This window comes from Lolium perenne, chromosome 6, assembly GCF_019359855.2.
Source record: "Lolium perenne isolate Kyuss_39 chromosome 6, Kyuss_2.0, whole genome shotgun sequence".
Taxonomy (NCBI): Eukaryota; Viridiplantae; Streptophyta; class Magnoliopsida; order Poales; family Poaceae; genus Lolium; species Lolium perenne.
The window spans coordinates 101854459-101868757 of NC_067249.2; the positions used below are offsets into that span (position 1 = coordinate 101854459).

At 40.9% G+C, this 14299-nt stretch overlaps 1 protein-coding gene and 2 long non-coding RNA genes across 3 annotated transcripts; 1 reads left to right on the forward strand and 2 right to left on the reverse strand.

Moving 5' to 3' along the window:
* The first annotated feature begins 405 nt into the window (after positions 1-405).
* LOC127325506 (uncharacterized) lies at positions 406-2592 on the forward strand. Its single transcript, XR_007867193.2, has 3 exons — positions 406-1165; positions 2036-2095; positions 2325-2592. It is a non-coding gene; the product is annotated as an uncharacterized lncRNA (long non-coding RNA).
* A 4459-nt stretch (positions 2593-7051) lies between these two features.
* LOC127325502 (uncharacterized) lies at positions 7052-9319 on the reverse strand. The gene is made up of 3 exons (XR_007867191.2): positions 8037-9319; positions 7545-7669; positions 7052-7324 (listed from the first exon to the last, which is right to left on the reverse strand). It is a non-coding gene; the product is annotated as an uncharacterized lncRNA (long non-coding RNA).
* Positions 9320-10615: 1296 nt separating this feature from the next.
* Positions 10616-13117, reverse strand: LOC127325508 (zinc finger BED domain-containing protein RICESLEEPER 2-like). Its single transcript, XM_051352302.1, has 5 exons — positions 12938-13117; positions 11382-12348; positions 11221-11279; positions 11161-11176; positions 10616-10758 (listed from the first exon to the last, which is right to left on the reverse strand). The coding sequence occupies exons 1-5, from the start codon at positions 13115-13117 to the stop codon at positions 10616-10618; spliced, it is 1365 nt and encodes a 454-aa protein (XP_051208262.1).
* Between the last annotated feature and the right edge of the window lie 1182 nt (positions 13118-14299).

The following is a 14299-nucleotide window of genomic DNA, read 5'->3' on the forward strand; positions in this document are numbered from 1 at the left end:
GGCCGGTTGGTGCATCTTGTATTTCTGCACGATAAACACAAATAATAATATAAGCCTTGATTAAAATGGGTTTTCAATACAATATGCTGCTAATTGAACTTATTAGGTGCTTAGGTCTCCATACAACATTTTTTTTCCAAATAATGTTGCTCATAATATGCTAATTCTATGAAATTTACGAAGAGTGCAAATAAGACATGTGTTGTTGCATAGCATCTTGCATTGCCAAACAATTCTTTCAACAGAGCATCAAAGATAACATAATACATCATATTTGTACATACATATACATACATACATACATATATATATATAGGGTTGCACTATTTTGCAACCGATGCTCAAAATAATATTCTGAGCACCAGCCAACCCTATATAAAGGACCGATTGGGAGAACGGAAAAAAACGCCCCGGAAAAAAACTCCCCTGGATCCCATCCCCACCTCCCGATAATCAACCACGATCCCGTCCCGTGTTCTTGGTCGATCGTGCCGGCAACCGGCGCCGCCCCCGACCTCTTCCCTCCGGCGACTGGCGCCGCCCCTACTCCTCCTCTCCGGCGACCAGCGCCTCACCCGAACCCTCCCCCGGCGACCAGCGTGCGCCCCACCGACCCTCCTCCAGCGACTGCGCGGCCAGGCATATCCGATTCCCCCGCCGCCGCCCTCCCCCGATTCCCTCCGCCGCCGACCTCCCTTGATTTCTCCCGGTGGCGGCGCATCCTCTCGATCGTGACAGCACTGCGCCGTGGGCCTCCTCGAGTAGCCTCGCCGCCGTCCACGAGATGCCCCTCCAGTCCTCCACGCATACCCTTATCACCAGCGCTTGTCGCCCCTGCGCCTGCGACTGGCGCCGATGTCGCGAGCCCCCTGCGACTCTCGCCGACGGTGCACGGCCGCTACATCTTCCACGGCAGGCCTGCCGATGAACTTTCTCGAGGCATGTACTTATTTTGCCACGGCGCTCGTACTTCCTTGACTTTTCTTTTCTCTGACCCGCAGTTCCCCTTCTCCTTCTGCTCTGGATTCCTCTAACACGGCCGCCTTCAGCCAGAAGCCTTATCTCCACTAGATGGAGATCCTCAACACGATTCCGGCGAGGTCGGGCGGGAGCCGAAGGTGTAGCCGAAATCCATGGGTAGCTGTTGAAAACGATTAGCAAGAAGGTACTTTCTCTTGCTGGATAACGTAATCATTGATCCGTTGTCAAATTAGATTGCGGGGTTTGAGTGCCGACGCACTCTGGTGCGATTAGGAGATAAATGAGCTCGCGAAGTAGTCCATAGCAGCTGTATCATGCAAGATTGGTGCGGAAACTTTCATGTTCGTGATGTTTGTCTCATACTTAATACGAGATGTTTGAACTGCTTGATTTCTTATCGATAGAACAAAGAGATTCCGTGCATCATGCAGGCCTGTTGATATTTGTATTCTTTGCCCACTACTTTACCGGTTATTCAACAGTTGTACATGCTGATGCTATGCTTATACTGAGCTGATTGCTGAACTTAGACTGTGTTGATGCTATGCTTATACTGTGCTGATTCTGCGAGGTTGAGATGTGATTGCACAAGTGCTACCATTTCAGTCCTTTCTTATACTAATCAAAACTCAAAAGGGAGTCTGGCACTACGCTCATTTATTTCTTTTTGTGCTTGATTTACATGGTACTTCAATTGAGTGTGAAACAATGTCTCACATCTATTTGTTATGCATTAGCTGACTATAAGTGGTGACTTTGTTGCAGTAAACATATTGTCTGAAAGTTACTCAACTCTTTGGATCACAACTAGCTTCAAGAAGTATGGTCTGTAGGTGTGAGAAAATTAATTGCCATCTGCGTACTCCCTGTTATCAATTCTAGCATTGAAATGCCTCACTCATGATATATCTCCTCGCTGGACAGGTTTCAGAATTATCATGTGAACTACCGTGTCTGTTTGCTGAAGTCTTTCTTGAGCTAATTTCTCTAGATATAGCTATAATCCAATTTGTTTCTGTGTGCCTTACTAACTGAATTATTTGGGGAACCGCAGAAGTCCAGCGAGGCCTGTGAGAAGCTGCAGCAGTCCAGCGACGTCCGTGACGGTAACGAGGTTCTCACGTCACTTCCTTTATAGCAATTAGGATACCTGCATCATACATATCTGAATCTCGAATGAATTGCGTACGATGGTGTTGACTTTCCTGTGAGAACTGAAATGTTGATATGCAACTCTTGAGTATATTGTCAGTATATGACCCTTTTGTTCCATTCCATGCAAATCTATGCTACTGCATGCACTTGAGAATGCTGATAGATGGAATTGCTTTCTTGTGGTGCAGGTATCGACATTTTGGGGCCACGCCGAAGCTGAGTCGTGTCAGTTCTTTGGGAGCAGATGTTTGATGGGCTGTCAATGTTGTTGCAGCTAGCATTTGGCTGTTTCGTTTCAGCTGCTGCTATATTACTTACTACTCTCCGCAATTCATTTTTTGGTGGATGCTACTGGAATAGCATCTTGTGCTAATTAACAGACAATTAATTAACACAATGGATGATATCTACATTGTACCAGTTTGGAATTGAAAGTTATGAAGGCTACTCGTTTTACGGAGCATGCAATTCTAGACGTAGTGTATTAAGATCTGATCTTAATTTGTCCAATTAATCCGCAGTTCGACCTAACGGAAGAATTTGAGAACGTATTCTCTGGTTTTCTCTCTGTACCTTGACGACCGGATGGTTGGATTTCTAAGCTTGGCAATTCAGCGACAAGAAAGAAGTATACACGGCGAGAAGTGAACATTATCACAAAGGCAGTATAACATGCTTTTATTCGGAAGTTCAATTATTCATGCAGCATTTCTGAATCATCTATTGATTTTTGGGAAGTACACGGTCTGCAACCAGCTATCCCTGCTAGCGACCGCACCGATACTTCCATGACCTCCGGCCGCCGTCGTGGGCCGAATCGAAATCCCGTGGACGACTTGGGCCTCGTGTCCCCGCCCCAACCTCCCTATGGTGTCTAGGAGCTTCGTCGCCCCGGGAATACCTCTCGCTGGCCGCCTCCGCGCTGCTACATCGACGACCTCCTCATCGCCTTTGTACACGGCTCCACTGGTGGGACTCTAGGTCTCGTGGCGAGTGTGCCATAGGTGTTTTTTCACGGGCGGCGCATGCGGGACCATTGGACACTGCTGCCACTTACAACCTGAACTATACCCGCTTAATAAAATAAGGAAAAAATCGACTAAAACCAAAAGTAGAAAATTAACATAATCCCGTTGTTCGCGGGGAAGTTTAAATACTTGAAGTTCAGAAGTATAACCATTCAAAACTAGCAGTAAACCCACATAATATAAGAAGTACAAGAAAAAAATTAAAAATAATCATGTCATTCGCGGGAAGTTCAAATACTTGACACTAAAAAGTACAACCATTCGATATGAGCAGTACACCCACTTAATATAGAAAGTACAAAAAAACAACAAAATCCTTGACGCTGAGAAGTACAACTATTCGACACGAGCAGTACACCTACTTAATATAAGAAGTACAAGAAAACAACACAGTCCTTGATGTTGAGAAGTACAACTATTTGACACGAGCAGTACACCCACTTAATATAAGAAGTACAAGAAAAATGACTAAAAAAATAAAGAAATAAAATAAAATAATAACGTCATTCCTGGGGAAATTAGAATGCTTGGCGTTGAGAAGTACAACCATTTGACACGAGCAGTACATCCACTTATTATAAGAACTAAAAGAAAACCGAAAAATCCAAATATAGAAAAAATAAAATAATCCCGTCATTCGCAAGGAAGTAAAAATATTGATGACGAGAACTAAAATCGTTTGACACGATCAGTACAACCACTTAGTATACGAAGTACAAGAAGATCGACAAAATCCAAATGTTAAAAAAACAAAATAATCCCTTCATCCACGAGAAAATTCAAATACTTGATGCTGAGAAGTACAACCATTCGACACGAGCAGTACAAGAACTTATTATAGTAAGTCCAAGAAAACCGAGAAAATCAAAATGTAGAAAAGAAGAAAAGAATCGTGTCACCAATGAGGAAGTTAAAATACTTGACGATGAGAAGTACAACCATTTGACATGAGCAGTACACCCAATTAATACAGGAAGTACGAGAAAATTGACAAAATCCAAATGTAGAAAATGGGAAGTTCAGGTAGGTTCCGACTGAAAGGTCAACCATGTTATCCGAGAAGTTCAAATATTCGACCGAGCAGTACAAGCACCTATTATAGAAAGTAAAAGAAAATGACAAAATCCAAATGTAAAAAAATTAATAATCCCATCACCCAAGAGGAATTCCAATAGTTGACGGAGAGAAGTACAACCATTCGACAACAGCAATACACCCACTTAATATAGGAAGTACAAGAAACTGTCAAAATCCAAATGTAGGAAAAACAAAGTAATCCCGTCATCCGTGAGAAAGTACAAGGAGTTATTCCGAGAAGTACAAGCGGAGACTACAAGAAGTACAAGCAGTAATTCCAGGAACTGTAAATTGTACAAAGAAAAATACTCACACATAAGTTCACATATGAATGTTGGGAAGTTCAAATATTACGATCCAGGAAGTGCAAAATCTCTTAAATAGAGGCTAGGGAAAATCTAAAACTATCACTCCAAAACACATGTTTAATTATTGTAAAACAAACTAGTATCAAGACATTTCCGGAAGTACAACCACGAAGGCAAAGAAGTACAAAGACATGCCGTGAGAAGTTCAGGTGCGCGTGGTTGTGCTGCACATGTTGTGTGGTGAAAATTATAGCTTTGTTTTGCTGAACACTTCCGTGAAAACAGCGCCGAGAAGTACAACCACATTTCCCTAGAAGTGCAAGTTCATGTCGAGGGAAGTTCAATGCTCTGTTTTTACGGAACGGAAATCTATTGTGCAAATCTCATCGATTTGATCACCAAACAGTTCAATCATTGTCACCAAAAGCTTTATATTGTAGAGTATATGTGTAATTTCATTACCTACAACATTTTACAGCAAATAAATGGATCTAATCCACCAAATTAAAATCGTTATCCCACAAAATATACGGGAAACATGATTCTAAAACTTATAAAATTAGTTTCAAACCATTCGGATTTGGCAAAATTGGTAGATACGAAAAAGATGCGCCATTTTAACACCTTTCCAACCGTATATCATTTGCATTGTTTAAATATACCGCATGGAAATCGTGGGGAAAACCATTCGGTGCCCGTCACATAAAACGGGCGGATAGTAATTCGAGATATTCTCTTAAACTGTAAGGAATTAGAGAAAACAATTGGAATAAGAAAGTTGCGCCTAGTCCATAGCTTTCCAACGCCATATCATTTGCATCATTCCGACAAACGGTTGAAACAAATCATCCAAATTACCGTCCGCTCGTTTTTAAGTACGTCCGAATTTCGGTATTTTCAAAATTGTTCAAAAACTGTGAGGATTTTGAAAAAACGTAAAACATGAAAAAGTTGCGCAATTTCATTATCTATCCAACGGTATATCATTTGTACATTTCCGATAAGCGATTCAAAAATCAAACTAAAAGTTCGTTTTCTGGCCATATAGAAGCGTTTTCGTATTTTCAAAATTAAATTTAAACCATGCTGAATCTGCGAAAGTTGTGAACATGAAAAAGTTGCGGTTTTTCATTATCTATCCAATGGTATATCATTTGCATAGTTCCGACAAATGGTTGAGAAAATCGTAGTATAATCAGTTGCTCTGAAGAAAATGAGAAGTTCAGGTAAGTTCTGACAGAAAGGACAACCCTCTTATCCAGGAAGTTCAACCTTGTGTCCACAGAAGTTCAAATCGGTGCTCAGAATATTATTCTGCAACCGGTTGCAGAATAGTGCTGGTATATATATATATATATATATATATATATATATATATATAGGATAAATACTTCCTACTCCTGGGTGTAACTACACCCACGTCTCATATACTACCATACGGAAGTATATAACATACTTTATTGGTTTGAGTATGTTCGTACACTATATCTAAGATACTCCATACCAACTTTGGTGAAAAAAAATTAAATACACCCATAGTTTGCACTATATATACAAAGTACATGCATATTTATACGTAAATAAATAGTGTACGTAAAAAAATGTACATACTACCTACAAAGTAGTATATATACTACCAAAATATTCTTATATACTTCATACTACATGTATATACTCTTCGGTATGATAGATACTACCTAGATTGTGTGAAACACACGTGGGAGTAACTACACCCGGGTGTAGCATGAATATGTCCTATATATATATATATATGTATATATATATATATATATGTATATAAGCATGAGTGGTCTTATTACACAGGCATCGTGAGACAGGTCATTCACATAAACCATATTTGCCATGCATAAAAAATGTCAAATAAGCGCAGAGAAATGAACTGAAGAAAATAGAAAGATTAGGCATGAGATGTAACCATAGGCCTTGATTTCAAATGAAAAGACATTGTTAGTCTAGCTGAGCAATATTACAACAGTATTATTAGTAAGTCCAGATGTATGTACAGATCTCCTAAAGCCTAACCAGAAAAGTATTTACAAAGAAATCATGAACTGGACAACTGCTTGTTTTAAATTTTATTAGTGTACCAACATTTTGTCATCATTTAATGGATTCTCCATCCGACCATATACCAGTCTTAGTTACACCAACAGAAATGGAACTTAGCACACATGATAATAGAAGGAAAAAAATATGTATCTTTACAAAACCCGAATATGCCATAGCATTATGATCAGATGCAAGACAGCAAAGAGCACTAAACAAGCTTCCAAATTCAGAGTTCCTTTGATTCATAGGATAAGAAAAACATAGGAATAGGAAAATCATAGGATTTGAATGTCATGCTCATTTGAATCATATGGGAAGATGAAGTATGTTTGATTGTAGTAAAGGAATTTTTCCAAGAGGTATGGCCTAATGCTTTTTTCCTATAGGAATTGCACTACAAGATTCCTATAGGATTATTGCCTATAGGATGTGTTCCTATAAATCAAACAACTTGTATAGGAAAATTTCCCATAGGATCCAAATCCTACACAATTCCTTTACAAATCCTATGAATCAAAGGAGCCCTCATTAGGCAGTTACTGATCAGTTATTTGTAACATTCATGGAGCAGTAGTTTGCACCTCAAATGGATTCCTAAAATGGTCACAACTGTGAAATTGAGTACTACTTTGTGACAGCCTAGCACTCACTGAGATCAGTTGTTTGGAGGATACACACAGCAGTAGTTTGCACCTCGGAGGGATCCTGTAATGGTCACAATTGTATCATTGAGTGTTCCAACAAAATTAACAATATCAACTAAAATGTATGTACAAGAATTGAATACCAAGAATCACATTTGAAGTTTTAACAGTCAGAACATAAGAGTTTTTTTTTTGAGAAAAGCCAGAACATAAGAGTTGAGTTCAACATAACAGAGACGTAGCTTCCTCTTCTTTTTTCTTTGCTTGTTTTAGGAGCTTACTGTTATATGTCATATGTACTCCTTGATCTTCCCACAATTAACAAGTTTGCGTCAGTAGATGCAACTTCATGTGTTGGTGTTCTTGCAATGCCTGAGCTGCAAGTAAATTTAGTCTCCAGATTGACCTGGAAAGAAGGAACCAGGAAAAGATAAATAAATGATAAATATTAGTATTAGATCATGTCACCATTATAGCCTTCGGTTTCACCTTTTTAAATGTGAGTATATCGTAATTCAAGGTATACAATAAGCACATGAAGAAACATACTAATCATGGATTTTCAGTCCAACGGCACCTTACAGGCTAAATACAATGTTATTTCTAGGTAGCACAGTATATGTAATTTTTTTCTTAGAAGTTGGATATTATTTCAAGAAAAGGATACTCCATAACTAACCACTTCAGATACACATAGCATTACTGTACCTATCAAACCATATTATGGTAAATAAATATCATAGTAATAACTACTTCTTGGGCTTTGTGTATACCTGAAAGATATTATTTGCCTTCTCTGGACGCTTTACCAGGCCAGCTTGACAGTAAATCCGAGGTAAAGTTTTATTGTGTGTGACACCAACAAAACAAATTGAGGAATTTTCTGATTGAGTTATTGAATCATCCATGTTTCCAGGTAACTCCGTTCACTGGCATTGATGGACCTATACCAGGTTAACAAAGCAACGCTAAAAACTATGTGTTGCCAGATCTTCTGCATATTTCAAAACTAAGTCTTGCCAGAAATATTCATGTACGCTTCTCGCTAAATAAGGTGGGCACTAAGTCTGGATTTCACATGACCACTGAAAACTGGTGGCCATTATCTACAGATTTTCGTAACCACTGAAAATACTCTGCAGAATATTCGCTAACACTGGAGGTCTTAGAGCCCATAAATTCAGGGGAAAATAAGAATGATACAAAGTTCTAGAATACCAACAAAACTGATCTCACAAGAGGAATTTTGAACTACTGAATAATCCATGACATCAATTGTAGACATGTCACGTCTAAATGATATCTTCCAGATAAGACCGTTTGTTGACATTGATGGATCCTGCACCGGATTAACAAAACACTTTAAATAATTTGTGTGTTACCAAATCTTCTGTATATTTGAACAAGCTAAATCTCACAAGAAACACAGCCACTAAACCAGTATGGCATTATATACAGATTTTCCATAACCATTGACATAAAGTGCTCCCAAGCATATTCGCTAGCACTGGAGTTTGTAGAACCCATAGAAGACATGCGGAATACGAGTAATCCAAAGTACAGAATAAATATTTCAGAACTTTTAAGAATTGACACCAAGAGCACTTAGTCATAGTCAATTAGGTGAAAGACTAACCATTGTCACCATGCAACAGAATTGTGAAAGAGCATCCTAATTTAGTGCTAACATGCAAGCACGAGTTTCGGCAAAAATGAATGCTACCTCAGCAGTGAACTGCATAGGAATTTGGAAAATAAGAAAATCTGAATAAGCAAGATACTTTCTTAACAAGTTAACAATAAATTATCTAAATTAAGCTGCTCTAGTTTTCTGCAGCTTCTTTTCTGCCGACTACAATGTTGTATGCAGGGTGCAGCAAGATGCATACAGTTGTTGTAACTAAAAAACTTAGTAGGTCCATGCAGTATAAAGGTGATAATTCAAATGGAGGAAAATATAACAAATAATATATAAATGGTGGTACAATCCAATGTTTCAGCAAGCTTACCTGTCCAGTAGCCATGTTGGAAAATTAATGTGATAGAGCTGTTTTCAGAAATCCGTGAATAAAAGTCTGCAACAAATGAAGACGACAATCCTTGGATGAAACAAAGACAATAATCCCTGGAACAAGTAACAATATGCTAGTTTGCAACCTAATTCTGGCCGGAATGTAGTTACAGTACAAAACTAAAATTGCACGCAAGCAGAAACAAAACTAAAATATCATCTCCAGTCAACAATGAGGGGTGGAATGTGAGATGGAAGGACTGAGGAAAGATAGAGTGCTGCCTCCACCTATTTATATCAACGAGAGGGGAGAAGTGATTGTAACGCTCCAATTAATCTTCATAATAACTGGCGGAATATAATTGCAGGGATGATGAAGGGGTCGAAATTACCACCATCAATCCATCATTATGCGGCGCTGTCAGATACACCAATCTGGGCTAGAAGCAGAATCGTTCTTCCGATGATGGGCCTGATCCTCGAACGGATGTATGTACGAATTGTACGCCCATTTCGAGGGAGTCCACTGCGAGACCTGCACGGAGTACGAACTTCGCCGTCGCCGGTGCCGGAGAAGAACGAAGACAACAGTCAGTCTCTCTGAATCCGGCTGAAAATATAACCAAAAAACGGCAGTCGTAACCTACCGTCCGTGTGACGGCGGGATTGGTAGCTGGGACTCCCGCGGTTGAGATAGGGCAGCGGAGGCGGAGTTAGACTGGCGGCGCAGGCGGAGGTCTGGCGGCGATCCAAAAAGGGCAACAATGGTGAAGCTCCTAACCTACCTTCGGTGTGATGACGGGATTGCTAGCTGGGACTCACGCGGTAGAGATACGGCGGTAGAGGTATGGATGCAGGTGGATGCGTCCGAGGAGTCCGCTGCGCGTGCCGTACGAGCCGCCTAAGCTAATTTACTTGTCCGTGGATTCCGCCTAACCACATGCACCTGCCCGCTGTGTCCGCTGGACAATACGGACATGCCCACCGTACATTAGCTAGCTTACGCATTGTCGCAGCTTCTTTGATTCACTGCACAGTGCACACTAGCTAGCAGACCTATCTTATATATACACGAAATAATTCACACAATATATACTTCAGTGTACATCCTTTTGGACAGACTATAAAGAATAATAATAAATTCTTCAAATATATTTATTTTGTTGCACTTCACTCAGTATCCAGTAGGAAGTAGCTGAATTATTATTTGGTACAGTTTTTCAGAATTTAAACTTCAGATACATAATCATAATATCACTGTAGCTCCCGAGATGAAACCCGAACTAATGATCAGCTTTAGCCCATCCAAAAAATACTACTGTTCGGAACACTTCACTCATCCTACTGGCTGCAGAGCCTGGTTTTCTTGTCAGAACCATAACCAATATTGGCCATCAAGGTAACTCCCTTGTCGATACATTTGGCCGGCGCCAGCTTGGCTACACACAAGAGTAGTACAAGTGAATAAGTAGCAGCTTCAGCAACTACAACAGCACAAGTTTGGAAAGGAAAACAAAACAGAAACGTGCAAGTATTCTGTACATTACTACGAAGTTGACAAAAGTATTCATAACAAGCAAAAAAACTGTAGAAGTGTGTAGATTATCAACGGTACTGAATATTTATGCTGGCTATTACATAAGCACGCAACCATTGCAAACTGAATTAGCACAAACTGGTGGATATCAATTGTTGCAGCATCCAAGTTAAGCTAAAGAGGTTGTCCAAATACATATATTGTCACCGGATGGGAGAAATAGACATGATCTGATAAATACAGTAATAAAACAACATAGCTCTGACTAATACCTTTCACTGTTCCGGAACATGTTCTTCAGGATTAGCTGGCACTGTCACAAGAATCTGGAAATAGCAAATGAGATTACCTGAGGGCAATAATACCTTTCAAATGACAGAAGCTCAATTGAACAGTTTGAACTTGTTACCTGACACTCTTCATCCACATCATCATCAGTGTTGGTTTTTTTGTTGATGTATGAAGGGTCTACAATATTCAAAACAAAGCAGCATTATATTTCCAACAAAAAGCATTTTACCAATGCAAAAATGACAATAATTTGGTGCCCTAATGTAGTGGAAAACTCACCAGCAGCTTGTAGCCAGTCCTGCAAGCAAATCAAGCCCTCGACCGTACCACTTTTCAGCCTACTCCTATAATCACTAACAACTCTCCCACCAATGCTAAACACTGATTCAGACGCCACAGTAGACGCTTGCACAGCTAGCAGGTCACGTGCAATACTAGATAGGATAGGAAATTTAGGTGCATTTATTTTCCACCATCCCAAAATGTCGAATACTTTTCTTTTGGGAAATAGATCTTCATTCAAGTACCTATCAAGCTCTGATGCTACCTGTTTGTTTTGCACTTTGAGATGGGCTTCCCAATCAGCCAAAGGATTCTCATCTCCTAGCACTGCATCCGCGTCATCTTCTTCTTCTGAGTTATCAGCAGCAGATTCTCCTATTTGAAGAGAATATTCTTTGAAGATCTTATGCATGACCTCGTCCACTTTTGCAATATGATGTTCTGAATCCTTCTTTCCAAAAGCTTGTTCCAGTCTAAACTTAACAAACCCATGCTTGTACCTTGGATCCAAGATAAGAGGTATGCAATTTGCTAAATAGGATTCTTTCCAGTACTTATCAAATTTTTCATGCATTTCATGTACCATTGATGCAATGATAACATTCTTATTCTTGGCTTGTCTATCTAACAACACCTTCACATTCCATATTTCATGAAAATATCTATTTGATGTAGGGTATTTTGTACCTGACACCACCTTTGTTGCTGCAAAGAAGGTCCGTAATAACTTTCGGAGTTCTTCAGCCAAAGCCCACTCTTTTTCTGAAGGCGCAAATTTAAATTGCTTGTCTTGTTTCCCTAACTCCACAAATGCTTCTTGGTAAGGGAAAACTGACTCAATCATCAAATATGTTGAGTTCCACCTAGATGCAACATCTAATGAGGGCTTCTTGGTACACTCAATTCCTAGCTTCTCAACTACAGAGTCAAAGAGTTCCTCTCGGCCTTGTGAGCTTCTGATGTACTTCACAGATTATAACAGCTGATAAAAAACATACAGAACTCAGTATACAAGGAAGTAATATAAGGAGTGCTCGACCCGACAAGAAAAAGATAGGATTTAATGACTTACCACTAAGCTAATGAAAGTCAAACAATTTGCAAATGTACTTTCTAACACTCATATGCAAGAAGATGGTACAGAATTGTAAAACAAATAACCCTCATATGTACTGGAATGCAGGGATGAGGATTCATCAGCTAGGTTGTACGAGTAGTAGGTACTTGGGCAGGTAGATTGTACTAGAGTTAAACTAAAATGGTACTGTAGGTACCAAACAAGAGAAGAGAAGCCAATCAGGGCACTTAACACCTTCGTGTAACTTAAGGCTTATGATGATTATCCAAAGCTGCAACCTACTCAACAAATGTTCCCGAATGCTAACAGGTACTACTGGTATATAAAATCGAAGGAAACAACAGAGCAGCACACAGCGTGTTTATGGACTCCTTCCGTTCATAAGGCAAGCTTCCTTCCGTTCGTTTCCACTCAAGCCAAGAAACAGTACAATAGATCGGACAACACAGAGCAAACATGACTTCAAATTTGTTACCTGGGAGCCTGTCGGCATCTTCTCCTCTTCCAGCCCCGCCGTCTTCGACATCTCCTCCTCCTTCCCCGCCAGCCCTAGCATCTCCTCCTCCTTCCCCACCGCCCTTTGCATCTCCTCCTCCTTCACCGATATCTCCTCCTCCTTCCCCGCCGCCCTTTGCATCTCCTCATCCTCCTCCATCGGCAGGTGGCGACGGGAACACCGCCGGCCGGCCGAGGTGCAGTCTGAGGAGGGGGGCAAGCGATGTGAGAAGGCGCCGGCGGCGCAGGAGATAGCGTTACGGGGAAACGGCAAAGACGGAAGACCTTCTCGAGTTCTCGTCTTCGCTATGGAGGAGATAGCGGTGTGGGCCAGGCGGGCCAAGCAGGCTACCTGCTAATTATTTGCAAGGCCCGCATAAGCAAAGAAGGTGGTCCACGACGCCACTAATCGTTTTTTTCGTGGCGCGGCCAAACGGGCCTGTGGAAGCCTGCGTCCATCTGCATCCGGAGGTAGAGGCGGAGTTAGACATGCGGCACAAGCGGAGGTCTAGCGGCGGAGCCGGAGAAATCGTGAACGAGAACGAAGACCATTTTTTTCTCCTGCCTGTGTCTGGTACGGGAGCAAAAGAGAAAGAAACGGCTCATGCATGTGTCCGGTAGAGGAAGAGAGGAGGCCCAAGAAATAAGGGTGTTTTAAAGATTAGCGGCCCAAATAATCTGGTGACGCGTAGGTCCATTTGGCTAGTAGCAGCCCTCTAAGGAAGAAGAGCTTGTTTAACGAAATAAAATCGCTAAACGCTGCCTGATATGTCTCCAACGTATCCATAATTTCTGATGTTCCATGCTTGTTTTATGACAATACTTACATGTTTTGCTTGCACTTTATAATGTTTTTATGCGTTTTCCGGAACTAACCTATTAACAAGATGCCACAGTGCCAGTTCCTGTTTTTACGCTTGTTTTTGGTTCCAGAAAGGCTGTTCGGGCAATATTCTCGGAATTGGACGAAATCAACGCCAAAGATCTTATTTTTCCCGGAAGGCTCCAGAACACCGAAGGAGAGTCGGAGGAGAGCCAGGGGGCCACCAGGAGGGTGGGCCACGCGGGCCATACCTAGGCCGCGCCCCCCTATGGGGAGGCCACCCTGTCGACCCTCCTGCGCCGCCTCTTCGCCTATATAACCCCTTGATACGTCTCCGACGTATCGATAATTTCTTATGTTCCATGCCACATTATTGATGTTATCTATATGTTTTATGCACACTTTATGTCATATTCGTGCATTTTCTGGAACTAACCTATTAACAAGATGCCGAAGTGCCGATTCTTTGTTTTCTGCTGTTTTTGGTTTCAGAAATCCTAGTAAGGAAATATTCTCGGA

Bases quoted from the DNA above. Each gene is read 5' to 3' on its own strand.
- LOC127325508 (XM_051352302.1), bottom strand. From the start codon at position 13,117: ATGGAGGAGGATGAGGAGATGCAAAGGGCGGCGGGGAAGGAGGAGGAG. The intron at 12,349-12,937 runs GTAACAAATTTG...TAATCTGTGAAG, and splicing joins AGATGCCGACAGGCTCCCAG to TACATCAGAAGCTCACAAGG. The intron at 11,280-11,381 runs GTGAGTTTTCCA...TGAATATTGTAG, and splicing joins GGACTGGCTACAAGCTGCTG to ACCCTTCATACATCAACAAA.